Source organism: Corythoichthys intestinalis, chromosome 3, assembly GCF_030265065.1.
Source record: "Corythoichthys intestinalis isolate RoL2023-P3 chromosome 3, ASM3026506v1, whole genome shotgun sequence".
Lineage (NCBI taxonomy): Eukaryota > Metazoa > Chordata > Actinopteri > Syngnathiformes > Syngnathidae > Corythoichthys > Corythoichthys intestinalis.
This window is the reverse complement of record NC_080397.1, coordinates 53,496,870-53,516,859: the sequence shown is the minus strand read 5'-3', so window position 1 is coordinate 53,516,859 and position 19,990 is coordinate 53,496,870. Positions and strand designations below refer to the sequence as shown.

The window sequence follows — 19,990 nt, the reverse complement described above, 5'->3', positions numbered from 1 at the left end:
TTATTTTTTAACCATTCCATTGTCGATTTGGCTTTATGTTTTGGATCATTGTCCTGTTGGAAGATAAATCTCCGTCCCAGTCTCAGGTCTTGTGCAGATACCAACAGGTTTTCTTCCAGAATGTTCCTGTATTTGGCTGCATCCATCTTCCCGTCGATTTTAACCATCTTCACTGTCCCTGCTGAAGAAAAGCAGGCCCAAACCATAATGCTGCCACCACCATGTTTGACAGTGTGGATGATGTGTTCAGGGTGATGAGCTGTGTTGCTTTTACGCCAAACATATCGTTTTGCATTGTGGCCAAAAAGTTCAATTTTGGTTTCATCTGAGCAGAGCACCTTCTTCCACATGTTTGGTATGTCTCCCAGGTGGCTTGTGGCAAACTTTAAACGAGACTTTTTATGGATATCTTTGAGAAATGGCTTTCTTCTTGCCACTCTTCCATAAAGGCCAGATTTGTGCAGTGTACGACTGATTGTTGTCCTATGGACAGACTCTCCCACCTCAGCTGTAGATCTCTGCAGTTCATCCAGAGTGATCATGGGCCTCTTGGCTGCATCTCTGATCAGTTTTCTCTTTGTTTGAGAAGAAAGTTTGGAAGGACAGCCGGGTCTTGGTAGATTTGCAGTGGTCTGATGCTCCTTCCATTTCAATATGATGGCTTGCACAGTGCTCCTTGAGATGTTTAAAGCTTGGGAAATCTTTTTGTATCCAAATCCGGCTTTAAACTTCTCCACAACAGTATCTCGGACCTGCCTGGTGTGTTCCTTGGTTTTCATAATGCTCTCTGCACTTTAAACAGAACCCTGAGACTATCACAGAGCAGGTGCATTTATACGGAGACTTGATTACACACAGGTGGATTCTATTTATCATCATCGGTCATTTAGGACAACACTGGATCATTCAGAGATCCTCACTGAACTTCTGGAGTGAATTTGCTGCACTGAAAGTAAAGGGGCCGAATAATATTGCACGCCCCACTATTCATTTTTTTATTTGTTAAAAAAGTTGAAATTATCCAAAAAATGTTGTTCCACTTCACGATTGTGTCCCACTTGTTGTTGATTCTTGACAAAAAAATTAAATTTCATATCTTTATGTTTGAAGCCTGAAATGTGGCGAAAGGTTGCAAGATTCAAGGGGGCCGAATACTTTTGCAAGGCACTGTATATATATATATATATATATATATATATATATATATATATATATATATATATATATATATATATATACATATATATATATCAGGACTGTTAAACGATTTTTAATCAAGTTAATTACAGCTTAAAAATTAATTAATCGTAATTAATCGCAATTCAAACCATCTATAAAATATGTCATATTTTTCTGTAAATTATTGTTGGAATGAAAAGATAGGACACAAGATGGATATATACATTCAACATACGGTACATAAGTACTGTATTTGTTTATTATAACAATAAATCAACAAGATGGCATTAACATTATTAACATTCTGTTAAAGCGATCCATGGATAGAAAAACTAGTTCTTAAAAGATAAATGTTAGTCCAAGTTATAGAAATTTTATATTAAAACCCCTCTTAATGTTTTCGTTTTATTAAAATTTGTAAAATTTTCAATCAAACGATAAACTAGTAGCTCGCCATTGTTCATGTCAATAATTACACCATGCTCACTCCCCAAACCCATAAAACCATTTGGACCCAAGCGCCAGCAGAGGGCGCCAACAACAAAAAACAAGTAACAAGCGGACATTACACTGCTGTCATTTTAATCTGTTTGAGCGGGGCATGTGCGTTAATTGCGTGAAATATTTTAACGTGATTAATTTAAAAAATTAATTACCACCCGTTACCACGATAAATTTGACAGCCCTAATATATACAGTATATGTATATATACATAATTATATATATATATTAGGGCTGTCAAACGATTAATTTTTTTAAATTGAGTTAAATACAGCTTAAAAATTAATTAATCGTAATTAATTGCAATTAATCGCAATTCAAACCATCTATAAAATATGCCATATTTTTCTGTAAATTATATATATATTCTGTAAAATAAATTGTTGGAATGGAAAGATAAGACACAAGATGGATATATACATTCAACATACGGTACATAAGGACTGTATTTGTTTATTATAACAATAAATCAACAAAATGGCATTAACAATATTAATATTCCGTTAAAGCGATCCATGGATAGAAAGACTTGTAGTTCTTAAAAGATAAATGTTAGTACAAGTTATAGAAAGTTTATATTAAAACCCCTCTTAATGCTTTCGTTTTAATAAAATTTGTAACCTAAAACTAAAACTAAAACTAGTAGCCCGCCATTGTTGATATCAATAATTACTTACACAATGCTCATGGGTGCTGAAGCCTATAAAATCAGTCGCACCCAAGTGCCAGCAGAGGGCGGCAAAACTCCATATAACACAATTAACAAGTGGGCATTTCACTCTACTGACATTTAAATCTGTCTGAGCGGGACATGTGCGTTAATTGCGTCAAATATTTTAACGTGATTAATTTAAAAAATTAATTACCGCCCCATTAACGCAATAATTTTGACAGCCCTAATATATATACATAAATATATATATATTTTTTAATTCATATTTCAACAAGGCATCAAACTTGTTTTGTGATAAAATGTCATCTTATTTCTGGAAAGATGTTCTTAGTCTGGAAATATATTTTGGATTTTTTTTCTGCAGGCAAATATATTATCTGTTCAAGAAAAGAAATTATTGATTGCAACATTTTGAAAGCTTTTCATTCAGGGGTGTCCAAACTTTTTCTCATGTTATGAAATATTAATATCTTATAAATTATCACATACACCACTAGATTACAGCTCACGGAGCAAGCGCACTGTGCCATTGTTGTTGTCCATATACAGTCATTTTTGACAGTTGAAGAAGCCATAGTCACCTGGTTGAGAACCACCCAATTTGGATCGATCTGCGAGTCCCCTTCTGGATCCAGAACGACGGTTTGATAAGCTCTGAAATCCGTCAAGGAGACTTCAGCATTCTCTGGACAGCGGTCGACGATGTCGATGACATTGTCTTTGTCAAAGTCGCCTTTACACGCGTCCCCCACTTTGTCGTCTGGAACACAAACATGACGGTTTGGTATATAGTGCCTGTTTCCACAAAACCATATTATGAAAATGTTCTTATAATCACTATCTGAATCCTTTTGGTCTGGGTTGGCGACCAATCTACAGTTGTCCTCATCATCCTTGACGCCGTCATTGTCGTCATCATCGTCACATTCGTCTCCCTGCCAATAGTGTTATACTTTCAGAGGGAGACCTTTAGATACAGTAGTATGAAAAAGTATCTGCACCTTTTGGAATTTCTCACATTTCTGCATAAAATAACCATCAAATGTGATCTGATCTTTGTCAAAATCACACAGATGAAAAAAAAGTGTCTGCTTTAACTAAAACCAGCCAAACATTTATAGGTTTTCATATTTTAATGAGGATAGTTTGCAAACAATGACAGAAGGCGGAAAAATAAGTAAGTAAACGATCATAATTAATATTTTGTGCCCCCCCCTTTTGGCAGCAATAATTTAAACCAAACGCTTCCTGTAGCTCCAGATCAGTCTGGCACATCGATCAGGACTAATCTTGGCCCATTCTTCTCTACAAAACTGCTGTAGTTCAGTCAGATTCCTGGGATGTCTGACATGAATCGCTGTCTTTAGGTCATGCCACAGCATCTCAATGGGGTTCAAGTCTGGACTTTGACTTAGCCACTCCAGAACGTGTATTTTGTTCTTCTGAAACCATCCTGAAGTTGATGTACTTCTGTGTTTTGGATCATTGTCTTATTGCAGCATCCATCCTCTTTTTAGCTGCAACTGTCTGACAGACGGCCTCAGGTTTTCCCGCAAAACATTCTGATAATTTTTTGAATTCATTCTTTCAGTAATGATTGCAATTTGTCCAGGCCCTGAGGCAGTAAAACAGCCCCAAATCATGATGCTCCCCAAACACGCTTCATGGTGGGGATGAGGTGTTGATGTTTCTGAGCTGTTCCATTTTCCCTCCACACATGACGTTTTGTGTTACTCCCAAACAATTCAACTTTGGTTTCATCAGTCCACAAAATATTTTGCCAAAATTTCTGTGGAGTGTCCAAGTGCCTTTGCCGAACATTAAACGAGCAACAAAGTTTTTTTAGACAGCAGTGGTTTTCTCCTTTGAGTCCTCCCATGAACACCATTTTTGGACATAGTTTTACATATAGTTGATGTGTGCACAGAAACATTGGACTGTGCCAGTGATTTCTGTAAGTCTTTAGCAGACTCTAGGGTTCTTTTTTACCACTCTGAGCATTCTGCGCTGAACTCTTGGCGTCATCTTTGGTGGACGGCCACTTCTTGGGAGAGACGCAGCAGTGCCAAACTCTCTCCATTTGTGGACATGTTCTCTGATTGTCAATTGATGAACATCCAGACTTTTAGAGATGGTTTTGTATCCTTTCCCTGCTCTACACAAATCAACAATCTTTGATCACACGTCTTCAGACAGCTCTTTTGACTGAGCCATAATGCACATCAGACGATGCTTCTAATCAACACAATTCTTACCAGGTGTGTGTTTTATAGTGGGCAGGTCAGCTTTAAACAACTCATCGGTGATTGGGCACACATCTAACTTAAATAGTTTGCTAAAAATTGGTTTCAATTGCTCTTTAAGTCTCCTTAGGCAGAGGGTTTACTTACCCTAATTTTCGCACTATAAGGCACACCTGACTATAAGCCGCAGCCCACCAAATTTGGCATGAAAACGGCATTTGTTCATAGATAAGCCGCACTGGACTATAAGCCGCAGCTGTCCTCACTGTGTCATGGGATATTTACACCAAAAGATATTAACCGGTACAACCTTATATGACAGCGGCATCATACGACCGACTGCCATAAGACCAAATGAACCATCATTAAACTTTGAACCAATTACTGCAAAGCTTTATTGCTTCAACAAGCTTCATTTGGCCATCACTGCTCTCTTGGGGGAAACAGTCAACCTCTGCTGCCACCTGCTGTTGACTGTTGTCATCCAACATGCCTCTTAGCATGCACTGCAGCGATACAGATGTAAGTATCAATCAAAAATCATGTTCTGTGCTAAATATTTCTTCAGTTACTGTTCCAGTAACTAGTTCTAGTTATGGTATTTGCTAACACTTTATTTGACAGTGGTGCCATAAGACTGTCATTACACAATCATAATTATGACATGTCTCTGTCCTGAGCATTCATGAATGCTTATAACAGATGTCATTAAGTGTTATCCGGCAAATGATCTTACTTTTGAATGGATGCAAAAGATCCAAGATGGACAAAAATTGAGTTAGTGACATAATTTGCCAAATGACACTTAATGACATAAGCATTCAGTAATGTCCACGATAGTGTCATGACATAATTTTGATGATCTTATGACACTGCTGTCAAATAAAGTGTTACCTAAAAAAATCAACAAATATGCCGCACTGGACTATAAGCCACAGGTATCAAAGTGAAGGAAAAAAGCCTAAAAACCTATAAATCTTTGGGTGGTTTTAGTAAAAGCACACACTGTATTTTCATCTGTGCGATTTTGACAAAGATCAAATCACATTTGATGGTGATTTTATGCACAAATGTGAGAAATTCCAAAAGGGTCCAATACTTTTTCGTACAACTGTACATGAGCCATATAAAACTAGAAAGGGGTAACTCAATTTCGGTCATTTTTCAAGAGATTAATTTTGAAAGATTTAAATTTTTATTGCTGCAACAAATGTTTCCTTGCTCATTCATGTGGCAATGATTACTCCTGGAAAATTCTAATTCATGCATTAATGGCTTAATAAGATTCAAATTAAGAAAAGCGACTGTTGTCACCATGCCATCCTTGTCTGTGTCCAACTGAGAAGAGTTGATGACATTGGGACAGTTGTCTTTGGTGTTCTGATGACCATCTCCATCACTATAAAAGAGGAGGAAGTTTAGGTGAGTTTAGGATTGTAAATGGGAATTTGCATAAGTGAAAACTGGGTGATAAAATATGAGAGTATAGTAGAAACAAATGCAAATAATTTTTTAAAAATAGTTTTTTTTTCACAGAATGGAAAACATATTTGCTGGTCATTAAAATCCCTGGAATTTATCCAATAAAAAAATATTCTAACGTAAAACTCCACCAAATTTTCAGGGTGTAATTAAACGATTAAAGTAAAGTTGATTTATGAGATTTATGAGTGCCTACGTGTCAATGTTGTCATCACAGGTATCTCCTACAAGGTCATCATCCGAATCTGACTGTGGACAGCAACAAAAAGAAAAAGGTTTGTCCGTAAAGAGAAAGGTAAATGTTTCAGGGGGAAGACCCATACATTTCTTTGCTTTATTACCTGGTTAGGGTTGGCCACGTCAGGACAGCTGTCACAGGCATCTCCCACGCCATCATTGTCTTTGTCTTTCTGGTCCAGGTTAGCCACGCGAGGGCAATTGTCGTCATTATTCTTCAAATCTGGTAAAAAAAACAAACATTTTTTAACTATAAACTGCAAATTCTGGAAAAATTACGATGTGGCTTTGCTGTGGTAGATACAGATCTATCAGGTCACTTCCTGTTGGTTTGGGGACATTTCGGGGACAGTTCCTGTTGCATGACTGTCAATGGCATCGACAACATGGGTGCCAAGTGAATGTCAGTAGGCTGTAATGGTAAGTTTTTGGTCAAAAATAACATCAACACAGATTTTCCTGACATTGTAAATGAATAGGAAATTTGGACGTACATGGCCGTCAATGGCATGGACTTACATGGGTGCCAGGTGAATGCCAATAGGCTGTAATGGTAAGTTTTTGGTGAAAAATCACAACCACACAGATTTTCCTGCCATTGACAATAATAGGAAATTTGGATTTACATGACCATCAATCGCATGGACTTACTTTGGTGCCAGTTCAATGTCAATTGGCTGTAATGGTAAGTTTTTGGTCAAAAATCACAAGCACACAGATTTTTCTGCCATTGAAAATAAACGGGAAATTTGGACGTACATGGCTGTCAATGGCATGGACTTACATGGGTGCCAGTTGAATGTCAATAGGCTGTAATGGTAAGTTTTTGGTCCAAAATAACAACAACAGAGTTTCCTGACATTATAAATGAATAGGAAATTTGGACGTACATGGCCGTCAATGGCATGGACTTACATTGGTGCCGGTTCAATATCAATAGGCTGTAATGGTAAGTTTTTGGTCAAAAATCACAACCACACAGATTTTCCTGCCATTGAAAATAATAGGAAATTTGGATTTACATGACCGTCAATCGCATGGACTTACATGGGTGATGGTTGAATGTCTATAGGCTTTAATGGTAAGTTTTTGATTAAAAAATCACATCAACACAGATTTTTCTGCCATTGAAAATGAATGGGAAATTTGGATGTACATGACCGTCAATCGCATGGACTTACATGGGTGCCAGTTGAATGTCAGTAGGCTGTAATGGTAAGTTTTTGGTCAAAAATCAAAACCACACAGATTTTCCAGCCATTGAAAATATGGGAAATTTGGATTTACATGACCATCAATCGTATGGACTTACATTGGTGCCAGTTCAATGTCAATAGTCTGTAATGGTAAGTTTTTGGTCAAAAATCACAAGCACACAGATTTTTCTGCCATTGAAAATAAATGGGAAATTTGGACGTACATGGCCGTCAATGGCATGGACGTACATGGCCGTCAATGGCATGGACTTACATTGGTGCCAGTTCAATGTCAATAGGCTGTAATGGTAAGTTTTTGGTCAAAAATCACAAGCACACAGATTTTTCTGCCATTGAAAATAAATGGGAAATTTGGACGTACATGGCCGTCAATCGCATGGACTTACATTGGTGCCAGTTCAATGTCAATAGGCTGTAATGGTAAGTTTTTGGTCAAAAATCACAAGCACACAGATTTTCCTGCCATTGAAAATAATAGGAAATTTGGATTTACATGACCGTCAATCGCATGGACTTACATGGGTGATGGTTGAATGTCTATAGGCTGTAATGGTAAGTTTTTTATCAAAAATCAGATCAACACAGATTTTTCTGCCATTGAAAATGAATGGGAAATTTGTACGTACATGGCCGTCAATGGCATGGACTTACATGGGTGACAGTTGAATGTCAGTAGGCTGTAATGGTAAGTTTTTGGTCAAAAATCACAACCACACATTTTCCAGCCATTGAAAATATTGGGAAATTTGAATTTACATGACCATCAATCGCATGGACTTATATGGGTGATGGTTGAATGTCTATAAGCTGTAATGGTAAGTTTTTGATAAAAAATCACAACCACACAGATTTTTCTGCCATTGAAAATAAATGGAAAATTTGGACGTACATGGCCCTCAATGGCATGGGCGTGCATGGCTGTCAATGGCATCGACTTACTTGGGTGCCAATTGAATGTGAATGGGCTGTCATGGAAAATGGTGAAAAATCACAAGGACCTATGTTTTCCTGCCATTGAAAATGAATGGGAAATTTGGACGTACATGGCCGTCAACTGCATGGACGTGTATGGCTATCAATGGCATTGACTTACTTGGGCACCAGTTGAATGTCAATGGGCTGTCATGGTAAATGGTAAAAAAAAAAAAAAAATCACAAGGACCTATGTTTTCCTCCCATTAAAAATGAATGGGAAATTTGGACGTACATGGCCGTCAATGGCATGGACGTGCATGGCCGTCAATGGCATCGACTTACTTGGGCACCAGTTGAATTTCAATGGGCTGTCATGGTAAATGGTAAAAAAATCACAAGGACCTATGTTTTCCTGCCATTGAAAATGAATGGGAAATTTGGACGTACATGGCCGTCAATGGCATTGACTTACTTGGGCGCCAGTTGAATGTCAATGGGCTGTCATGGTAAATGTTAAAAAAATCACTAGGACCCATGTTTTCCTCCCATTAAAAATGAATGGGAAATTTGGACGTACATGGCTGTCAGTGGCATCCCTTTAGATTAGAAATCAACGGGACAGTTTTGGCAAATTTTGGGGGAACCATAGGTTTTGGGCAAGTTCTATATACAACAACTTAAATTTTTTGATGTGTAAATAATGTGATTTGGTCAAAAATGGTAGGACTACATACATTTGAATTTTTATTTTTTTAAAAACCCGCGTTCACGGGTGAACAGAAAATCATGGGGGTTCGTTTGAAAAATTCCCGTCATGCGAAAATTCCGGTCATTTTGATATTCGACTGGTGCCGCTCGGTCAAACGGTTTGGGCTGTGCGGCGGGCCGAAAAAAAAACGCCATTTTAAAAAAAAAAAGGGAATTTTACTATCTGGGCCTTTGCCTTGCAAAGACCCATCTAAATATGGTTGCAAGGTGTGTAAAAGAGTGGAATGAATCCAAAACACTGACAAGTAGATGGCCAAATAGCCGTGTGTTTTTAAGACAAAGATCAAATAGTTTCCAGGGTCTGTCAACGCTTGGCAGACGCATGCGTGGAAAATATTTGGGGGACAAAACAGACGTGACCAAGCATAAAAGCTAACCTCAAATCTAATGATTAGTAACAAGGAACTGGACCATATTGGACTTAGATCATTAACCAAAAAACAATATAAGTAAAGGTACACACAAGGAGTTGAAGTCTCCAGTGGAAAAAGTCAGCATTTAAGTGAGAAGTCGGAGGAAAGCTTGTGAAAATTCCTGCAATTACATTGGGAACATTTGAACATTTCACGCTGTTTTCAGCACAACTGGTGCCGCCTTAGCTATAAACTTGAAAGTACATTAAATGACAAGATGAGGAGGGTTGTGCAAATAGACCGAGAACAGGACAAGAGGATGTTTGCCAGACCAGAGGCCACAAAATTAGGAAATATAGAACATGATGAAGGGTATGAATCATGTCTAGCCTGAAAGGAATAGTATCTTTTCTCGTATTTACTGTTTGACTGTTCATATTACTCCAACACATTTAATATAATCAATCAGGGAATAGTATCCTTTCTCATATTTATTTTTTGACTGAAAGGAATACCATACAGTGGGGCAAATAAGAATTTAGTCAACCACTAATTGTGCAAGTTCCCCCCACTTGAAAATATTAGAGAGGCCTGTAATTGTCAACATGGGTAAACCTCAACCATGAAAGACAGAATGTGGGAAAATAAAAACAGAAAATCACATTATTTGATTTTTAAATAATTTATTTGCAAATCATGGTGGAAAATAAGTACTTGGTCAATACCAAAAGTTCATCTCAATACTTTGTTATGTACCCTTTGTTGGCAATACCGGAGGCCAAACGTTTTCTGTAACTCTTCACAAGCTCTTCACAAACTGTTGCTGGTATTTTGGCCCATTCCTCCATGCAGATCCCCTCTAGAGAAGTGATTTTTGGGGGGCTGTCGTTGGGCAACACAGACTTTCAACTCCCTCCACAAATTTTCTATGGGGTTGAGATCTGGAGACGGGCTATGCCACTCCAGGACCTTGAAATGCTTCTTACGAACCCACTCCTTAGTTTCCCTGGCTGTGTGTTTGGGATCATGGTCATGCTGAAAGACCCAGCCACGTCTCATCTGCAATGGGTGTCTTTATGCTGTATGATTGCTGCCAAGTTGGAATAAATTCTCAACTTGTGTTTTGAAGCCTTTTTCCAGCTTTTAAAATGGAGTCAGTTCAAGGGGTTAAGACAAAGGTGAACGTGCGGCGTTTGGCCTTTTGGCTGGGTTGTCAGATTTTCGCCTGCCCGGGTCGTTGGAATTGCGCTAGCGTGGTTTCGGCAGTCGGCTGGCGTGATTCCGGCAGTCTGGTTAAAAGGTCAGACTCCTTCATTTCCTATCGTAAGTACTTCGTTGTTCTTTTTTCTTCTTTTTTCTAGGTGTGAAAACAGCACACTTGAATAAGTATTTTTTGCTGTTGTTGCATGAGTTAATACCAAGAACAGAACGGTGGGTGCTTTTGGTGACGCACAAGAAGTCTTTTAAAGCCTCAAGTGGACATTTAGTTCTTTAAAATGTCGTTTTATGCAGTAAAAGTCCAATTACTCAACCATCATTACTTAGACTTCAGCGGTCCATGACATTTACAAAAATGACACCCAGCAATTACAACCTCTTTTAGGGAACATAACATGGAAAATTGACTTGTGAGTGCTTGTAAACAAATATTTGGGTTTTGAAGTGCCTGCCCACCCATGAAATTACACTAAATAAATATTTTACACAGCAACCAGTTGTGCAATGACCATGACTTAAACCGTGCCAGGAATTGCCCAGAACCAGAACTCACTGAGACCAAATTATGATCACTTTTTGCGAGTCAAGACCAAAACTAACCCCGGAATCCCAGTGGGTCCATGTGCGCTGCACGTGCAATTATAAATACAATACATACATGTCAATAAACTTGAAATGTTTGCTTGTCTTAGAAAGACACTTACTATCGCCGTCCATGTCATCATCACACTCATCTCCCAGCCCATCGCTGTCCGTGTCTCTCTGGGACGGATTTTCCACTGTTCTGCAGTTGTCACAGGCGTCGCCATGGTGATCCTTGTCGCTGTTCTTTTGGTCCACATTAGGAATCAGCCAGCAGTTGTCCTGGGACATGAAAAAATAGCCTGTTGAATTATTGTCTCAAAAATAATTGAGGTATGTATGGAGAAATCTATTAGTTACATCTAAGTTACTGATGCCATCGCTATCTGCATCCTCATCGCAGGCGTCACCTATCCCATCTCCGTCAGCATCTTCCTGGCCGGAATTTGGGACAAGCGCACAGTTGTCCTAGAAAAAAAATATTTGAAACAAATTAGTGCTGTCAAAATTATCGTGTTAACGGGCGATAATAAATTTTTTTACTTAATCACGTTAAAATATTTGACACAATTAACGCACATGCCCCGCTCAAACAGACTAAAATGACAGTACAGTGCAATGTCCGCTTGTTACTTGTTTTTTGGTGTTTGGCGCCCTCTGCTGGCGTTTGGGTCCAAATGACTTTATGGGTTAGTACCATGAGTGAGCATGGTGTAACTATTGACATCAACAATGGCGAGCTACTAGTTTATTTTTTGATTGAAAATTTTACAAATTTTAAAAAACGAAAACATTAAGAGGGGTTTTAATATAACATTTCTATAACTTGTACTAACATTTATTCGGGATGCCGATCGATCGGGTCTGATCACGTCATTTTCAAAGTATCGCAATCGGCAAGAAAATATCGGACATGCCTTTTTTTAATATATATATATTTTTTTTAATTAAATCGTTTTCTAATTGTATTTAACGTTACAGACAAAATGTCTTACATTCATCCAGAGTTTTTAGTTTTGGCTTAAAGTAGGGCTATCAAATTTATCGCGTAAACGGCGGTAATGAATTTTTTTTTAATTAATCACGTTAAAAGATTTAATGCATTTAACGCATGCGCTGCACGACCCACTCACACATTGTCGCGTTCAATCTATAATGGCGCCGTTTTACTTATATATAGAGCTAAAAGGCAGCGTAAAATGAGTAGAGATAATTTTGGCAGTCTTTGGAGCCTCTTTTTCATTGGCTAAAGCCTTAAAAAATTCCCTCTCACAACAATTAGAAATATCGTGGGAAGCAATGTGAGGAAGAACGGTAGTGGTTGATCTTTTCCTTAACACCCTATGTTACTTCCCAACGCAGAGAAGATATATCAATTGGTGCCACTAGGCACAGTAATAGATGCACTTCCCATCATGCATTTGGGCAGAACATTTAAATGGCTACAGTATCGTTTACTGAAAGCTCAACAAATACACTAGATGGCAATATTTAGTCACAATATACAAAGTCACATTTATCCTTTAAGAATTACAAGTCTTTCTATCCGTGGATCCCTCTCACAGAAAGAATGTTAATAATGTAAATGTAAAATTTATTGTCATAATAAACAAATGCAGTACTTATGTACTGTATGTTGAATGTATATATTCGTCCGAGTTTTATTCATTTTTTTCTTAATGCATTGCCAAAATGTATATGATCGGGAAAAATTATCGGGAATGATTGGAATTGAATAGGGAGCAAAAAAAAAAGCAATCAGATCGGGAAATATCGGGATTGGCAGATACTCAAACTAAAACGATCGGGATCGGATCGGGAGCAAAAAAACATGATCGGAACAACCCTATTAATAATGTTAATGCCATCTTGTTGATTTATGGTTATAATAAACAAATACAGTACTTATGTACCGTATGTTGAATGTATATATCCGTCTTGTCTTATCTTTCCATTCCAACAATAATTTACAGAAAAATATGGCATATTTTATATATGGTTTGAAATGCGATTAATTACGATTAATTAATTTTTAAGCTGTAATTAACCTGATTAAAAATGTTGATCGTTCGACAGCCCTAAAACAAATATTATTGTAACTCTTTAAACTATGATGGATTGCATGTACCAGGTAAGTAGGAAGGTAAGGTAAGGTAGGTAGGGACATGCATAATTGGTTGGCTGGCTGCCTCGGATGGTCGAGTGTACAAAGTACCGTATTTTTCGGAACATAATTTGCACCTGAGTACAAGTCGCACCAGCCAAAAAATGCGCAATGAAGACGAAAAAAACAGCCTATATAAGGCCATGTGATGTTTTAAACTGAAGTTCCTGCCCTCATACGTCCTGAAAAAGTAATCTAGTCTACACCAGCACGTTTGTAGAAAAGGAAAAAGAGCATCTACCGCCAACCACATTCATTTGCTTTTCAGTACATTCATAACAATGCACGAAAAATAATTGTCCATAATCTTGTCCTTCACATGTGTTCCTCAATATGGAACAATGCTAGTGTTTGTAAATAAATGGAAGCAAAAAGCACCTGTCTAACAATTAGAGCCAAACCCACTGCAAAGGGTTCCGTGTTGACTCTAAATGTAAACATTGGTCTCCTGTGTGACATTTCCACAGTTAAATCTTCGGTTTTCAGTGTACATATGATGGGGTTACAAACGCAGAATTTGTACATCTTCTCTTTGGTAGGAGTTTTTCAGAACCCTTGTTTTCAGTGCCCAAACAATGCTTGTGCATGTGGATGATAGCCAAACCATAGAAAAGGTTCTTTTTGCGAAATACCCTGCTATGTGTAGACATGGCCTAAGTCCCACCGAAGTCGCATTTTGGTGGGAAGTTTATCTGATAAAATCCAACACCAAGAACAGACATGTCATCTTGAAAGGCAATTTAAAATAAAAAGAGAATAGACAACAACACGCTGAATAAGTCTACAGTCCCTGACAAAAGTCTTGTCGCTTATCCATAATGTAGAAACAATTAATAACTAGGGCTGTCAAAATTATCGCGTTAACGGATGGTAATTAATTTTTTCAATTAATCACGTTAAAATATTTGACGCAATTAACACACATGCCCCGCTCAAACAGATTAAAATGACAGCACAGTTTAATGTTCGCTTGTTACTTGTTTTTTGGTGTTTGGCGCCCTCTGCTGATGCCTGGGTCCAACTGATTTTATGTGTTACACCATGAGTTAGCATGGTGTTATTATTGACAACAGCAATGGCGAGCTACTAGTTTATTTTTTGATTGAAAATTTTACAAATTTTAATAAAACGAAAACATTAAGAGGGGTTTTACTATAAAATTTCTATTTCTACTAACATTTATCTTTTAAGAACTACAAGTCTTTCTATCCATGGATCGCTTTAAGAGAATGTTAATAATGTTAATGCCATCTTGTTGATTTATTGTTATAATAAACAAATACAGTACTTATGTACCATATGTTGAATGTATATATCCGTCTTGTGTCTTATCTTTCCATTCCAACAATAATTTACAGAAAAATATGGCATATTTTAGAGATGGTTTGAATTGCGATTAATTACGATTAATTTTTAAGCTGTAATTAACTCGATTCAAAATTTTAATCGTTTGACAGCCCTACTAATAACCTGACTTTTAATTACTCAGTTGGTTTCAGAAATGGCTCATATGAAAGCTAAGACCCTCCCAAATGATGTTGAATGTACAAAAATATATTTGTTTCACTGAAAAAAGATTGATCATTTAATGAAGACATAAAGGTCAAATTTTGGCAAGACAAAAGTTTTGTTCATCAACATTCTTGGGTTTCGTCTTCCATGCTTCCTCTTTCATCCTACCCCAGACATGCTCAATGATCTTCATGTCTGGTGACTGGGCTGGCCAGTCCTGGAGGATCTTGATCTTCTTTGCCTTGAGGAACTTTGAGGTAGAGATTGAAGTATGCGATGGAGCACCATCCCGCTGCAGAATTTGTCCCTTTTTATGGTTAGGAATGTAAGAGGCAGCTAAGGTTTGTTGATATTTCAGACTATTTATGTTGCCTTCCACCCATCTCTCGCACACCCCTATACTGGATGTAACCCCAGACCATGATTTTGCCACCACCAAATTTTTCTGAGTGAATCTCTGATCCATGCGGGCTCCAGTAGGTCTCCTGCAATATTTGCATCGATTGGTGTAAATCAATGGAAGATTCATCTGAAAAATCCACCTTATGCCACTTTTCCCGCGTCCATCCTTTTGACAGGCTGTGGGCCTGGGCAAATGCCACGTTTTTTTAATTGTCTTTTGTTTAATGCTGGTTTCTGGGCATTGATTCGACCACGGAGGCCATTTCTAGACAGAATTCGACAGACTTTTCTGATTGACACAGGGAGTTCAGGTGTCTCGTGGAGCTCTGCTGCAGTGGAAAAAGGGCTGGCTTTGGATTTTCCGGCCAACAACAGGTTCTCCTGAGCAGTTGTCTTGCGGGGTCTGCCTGACCTGGGCTTTTCAAAAACGTCTCCAGTCTGTTCATATCTTTTTTTCATCCTCTGTACCTGACGCTAAGACACACTGAAGGTGTCTGCCACATCTGCAGTGGATCGGGTCTTCAGGCTCTTGATAATTAACACTTTGGTCTCAGGAGGAATCTTGTCAGAGGTCAGGTTGCAGTTGATGTGGCAATCTAGTGCACTGGGGTTCTTTTTATACACACCTGAGAGATCATTGATCCATTATTGGTAACAGGTGAAGCTTTAATCTGAGATTGTGTGCATCATTTGACAAGGCGACAAGACTTATGTCTTTGCAAAAATTGACTCAATGGGCTTTACCAAGCTGCAAACATCAACAGTTTTGTTTGGCACCAAAATGTTGTTCCAAAACCTTTTGGGATTAAAATTATCCATTTTTTTGTAAGAAAATATTGATTGCAAATATATTAGAGGGAAACTTCATGTCCAAGTGTATGCAAGCGACAAGACTTTTGTCAGGGACTGTACGTTATACTAATGTTACATGATGCATAAACAACGAATTGAGATATGAGCTACGTTAATGTAGCATAGCTATTAAGAGTTATTCAGATAAGTATAGCATAAAGAATATGCTAAGTAGCAACAATGATATACAGTATTATATAGTGATCCCTCGCGGTCGTTAAAATAGAAGCTCAAGAGCGACAAATACTGTATGTATTACCTTATTACAGTTGTTTTCTGGGCAGTCAAGAGGGTCATCAGGATGTGCATCAATATCGGTGTCCTTTCCACATTTATAGCCATTGCCTGCCCAACCAACACCACACTAACATATACAAACACAACCAGGCATGTTTTTATCATACCAACGTTAAATACGATACAATCTCAAAGTCTGGGAAATTTGTTTGATCTCACCGCACAGCTAATGCTGCCATCTCTTTCCACAACACACTCTGCGTTGGCATCGCATGGGTTGGGCTGACCATTGGGACAGAGCCTGGTTCCCTGGCAGCCGCTCGCCTGGTCACCTGTGAAGCCATTTTTACATTCTCCACAGAGGAAGGAGCCCTTTAGAGAACAGTGCACAGTCATCAGACACCTGCTTTTGGAGCTCTTGGGAGGTTGTACTGATTTTTTTTTTTTTTTAATTTAGTGACTTACCTTGGTGTTGATGCAGTGGGAGTTGGCTGTGCAACCTCCGAATTTAGGCGGGTTTAGGCACTCATCTATATCCTCACACATCTTGAGTACATAGAAAAAGTGTTTGTATTATTTCTGCAAAATTCTGAATTTTCTAGAGCAGGAATGACCAAGTCCGGTCTTCGAGAGCCTCAATCCAGCCTGTTTTCCATGCCTCTGTTGTACCGAAATCTGCGATTCGTCAGAATCTGTGACGAAGGAGGGCGATGTTGCCAACAGCAAGACCGACAGCAACGAAGATGAGGAATCGAAGAAGGCCACTTTGCTATGTAAATGGGGTTATAACACTCGCAGTTGCCGAGGCTTATTTTCCTTTTCATCGAATAAACTTCATCATATTTAATCAAGATGCTGACATTAAGAAAATGTCTGCTTCAAAAAATCACATATATTATAGATTATAAATTTTTGATGTTTCGAAAAGTTCTGCTTGAATAGATTACTTTTGATATTGTGAAATAGTAAGCTGCAATAAATTGCAATTTTTCTTCTTATTCTTCCTGACGAGGTTATTGTGTAAATATCCCATTCAATGAATTACATTTGTTTGACTTTTGACGTTGTGAAAATGTGTGTTCTAATAAATTACATTGCTGTATTTTATTTTTGAGATTATGAAATTATCCGCACTTATAAATTACATTCTATGAATTTATTACTCTTCCTTACACACGCATACACAATTTTCGATGTATAAGGAGAATGAATGATATAAATGTAAATGCGGTAGTTAGTGTGTGATTTCGCTGTATTTTCCTTATGCTATTTCCCAGCCCATCGAAGGCAATTCCTTACTTATTTGACATCTCCTTACTGTCATTTGAACGCAAATTTCCTCAAAACGACCTATATTTTTAGTGTCACATTTTCTCATAGGTGCAGATGTGGCTGTCGGAAATGGTGATACTCCTCTACTGTGTCTAAGAACAATCAAGTCACTCTTAAAGCTCTTTGCTGATCTTCTGACACCATCCCTACTCCCCCCCTACTATATATCCTCTCAACTGGACCCCCAGAGGCTGTATGTTTAATTATTACATATTCCGATAGGTGCAGATGTGGCTGTCGGAAATAGTGATACTCCTCTACTGTGTCTAAGAACAATCAAATCACTCTTAAAGCTCTTTGACACTATGCCTACTCCCCCCAACCACATCTCATCTCAATTGGACCCCAGAGTCTGTACATTTTATCATGACATTTTCTGATAGGGTCAAATGTGGCTGTCAGAAATTGTGATCCTCCCCAACTGTAGGTGGGGCTGTAACATTGACCCTTGCACTTTTGCGATAGCCGATTAACCCAACTTTCAGCTCTGGGGGTCCAGTTGAAAGAAAATGTACTAAGGGAAGTGGGGGCTGTTGTTACATCAGCAAAGAGCTTTAAGGGTGACTTGACTGATTTTTCAGGCACAATACAGTAGGATCACATTTTCTGATGCTGACAATTTCTGTAAACCACATCCGCACCTATCAGGAATTGTGATCCTCCTGTATTGTGTCTAAAATCAGTCAAGTCACCCTTAAGGCTCTTTGCTGATCTAATGATAGTGATGTTTAGTGATGACAAAATGTACAGACTCTGGGAGTCCAATTGAGAGGAGATGTTGTATGGGGTGGGGTGGGGGGAGGGGTCAGAAAATCAGCAAAGAGCCTTAGTGGTGACTTGATTTTTGACACAATAAGGAGGATCACAATTTCTGACAGCCACTTCTGCACCTACCAGAGATTGTGACAATAAAAATACAGTTGTGGTCAAAAGTTTACATACACTTGTGAAGAACATATTATCATGGCTCTTTTGAGTTTTCAGTTATTTCTACAACTCTGATTTTTCTCCGATAGAGTGATTGGAACAGATACTTCTTTATCACAAAAAACTTTCAAGAAATTTGGTTCTTTTATGACTTTATTATGGGTTAACAGAAAAAGTGATCAAATCTGCTGGGTCAAAAATATACATACAGCAACACGAATTAGCAATTTCTTGTGAGTGATTATAGACTTGAACAATTATTGACTTGAACAAGTCAGGAAAGTCACTTGGAGCCATTTCAAAGCAGCTGCAGGTCCCAAGAGCAACAGTGCAAACAATTATTTGTAAGTATAAAGTGCATGGCACTGTTTTGTCACTGCCACGATCAGGAAGAAAATGCAAGCTATCACCTGCTGCTGAGAGAAAATTGGTCAGGAGGGTGAAGATTCAACCGAGATTCACCAAAAAGCAGATCTGCCAAGAATTCGAAGCTGCTGGAACACAGGTGTCAGTGTCCACAGTCAAGCGTGTTTTGCATCTCCATGGACTGAGAGGCTGCCGTGCAAGAAGGAAACCCTTGCTCCAAAAGCGGCACCTTAAGGCTCGACTGAAGTTTGCTGCTGATCACATGGACAAAGATAAGACCTCCTGGAGGAAAGTTCTGTGGTCAGACGAAACAAAAATCGAGCTGTTTGGCCACAATGCCCAGCAATATGTTTGGGGGAGAAATGGCGAGGCCTTTAACCCCAAGTACACCATGCCTACTGTCAAGCACAGTGGTGGTAGTATTATGCTGTGGGGCTGTTTTGCTGCCAGTGGAACTGGTGCTTTACAGAGAGTAAATGGGAGAATAAAGGAGGAGGATTACCCTCAAATTCTTCAAGATAACCTAACGTCATCAGCCCGAAGATTGGGTCTTGGGCGCAGTTGGGTGTTGCAACAGGACAATGACCCCAAACAAACATCAAAAGTGGTAATGGAATGGCTAAATCAGGCTAGAATTAAGGTTTTCGAATGGCCTTCCCAAAGTCCTGACTTAAACCCCATTGAGAACTTGTGGACAATGCTAAAGAAACAAGTCCATGTCAAAAAGCCATCAAATTTAACTGAACTGCACCTATTCTGTCAAGAGGAGTGGTCAAAGATTCAACCAGAAGCTTGCCAGAAGCTTGTGGATGGCTACCAAAAGCGCCTA

General features: G+C 38.5%; 1 protein-coding gene across 2 annotated transcripts in view; it reads right to left on the bottom strand.

The window, feature by feature from the left end:
- thbs4a (thrombospondin 4a) overlaps window positions 1-19,990 on the bottom strand; it is a 55,878-nt gene that overhangs the window by 13,454 nt on the left and 22,434 nt on the right. For both annotated transcript variants that reach the window (XM_057832816.1, XM_057832815.1), the window contains 10 exons: window positions 17,002-17,082; window positions 16,756-16,908; window positions 16,559-16,663; window positions 11,730-11,837; window positions 11,492-11,651; window positions 6,421-6,539; window positions 6,276-6,328; window positions 5,912-5,996; window positions 3,193-3,289; window positions 2,936-3,114 (listed from right to left, as the gene is read on the bottom strand). In XM_057832816.1, the coding sequence (XP_057688799.1) occupies window positions 2,936-3,114; window positions 3,193-3,289; window positions 5,912-5,996; window positions 6,276-6,328; window positions 6,421-6,539; window positions 11,492-11,651; window positions 11,730-11,837; window positions 16,559-16,663; window positions 16,756-16,908; window positions 17,002-17,082 (1,140 nt within the window). The remainder of the gene's footprint in view (window positions 1-2,935; window positions 3,115-3,192; window positions 3,290-5,911; window positions 5,997-6,275; window positions 6,329-6,420; window positions 6,540-11,491; window positions 11,652-11,729; window positions 11,838-16,558; window positions 16,664-16,755; window positions 16,909-17,001; window positions 17,083-19,990) is intronic.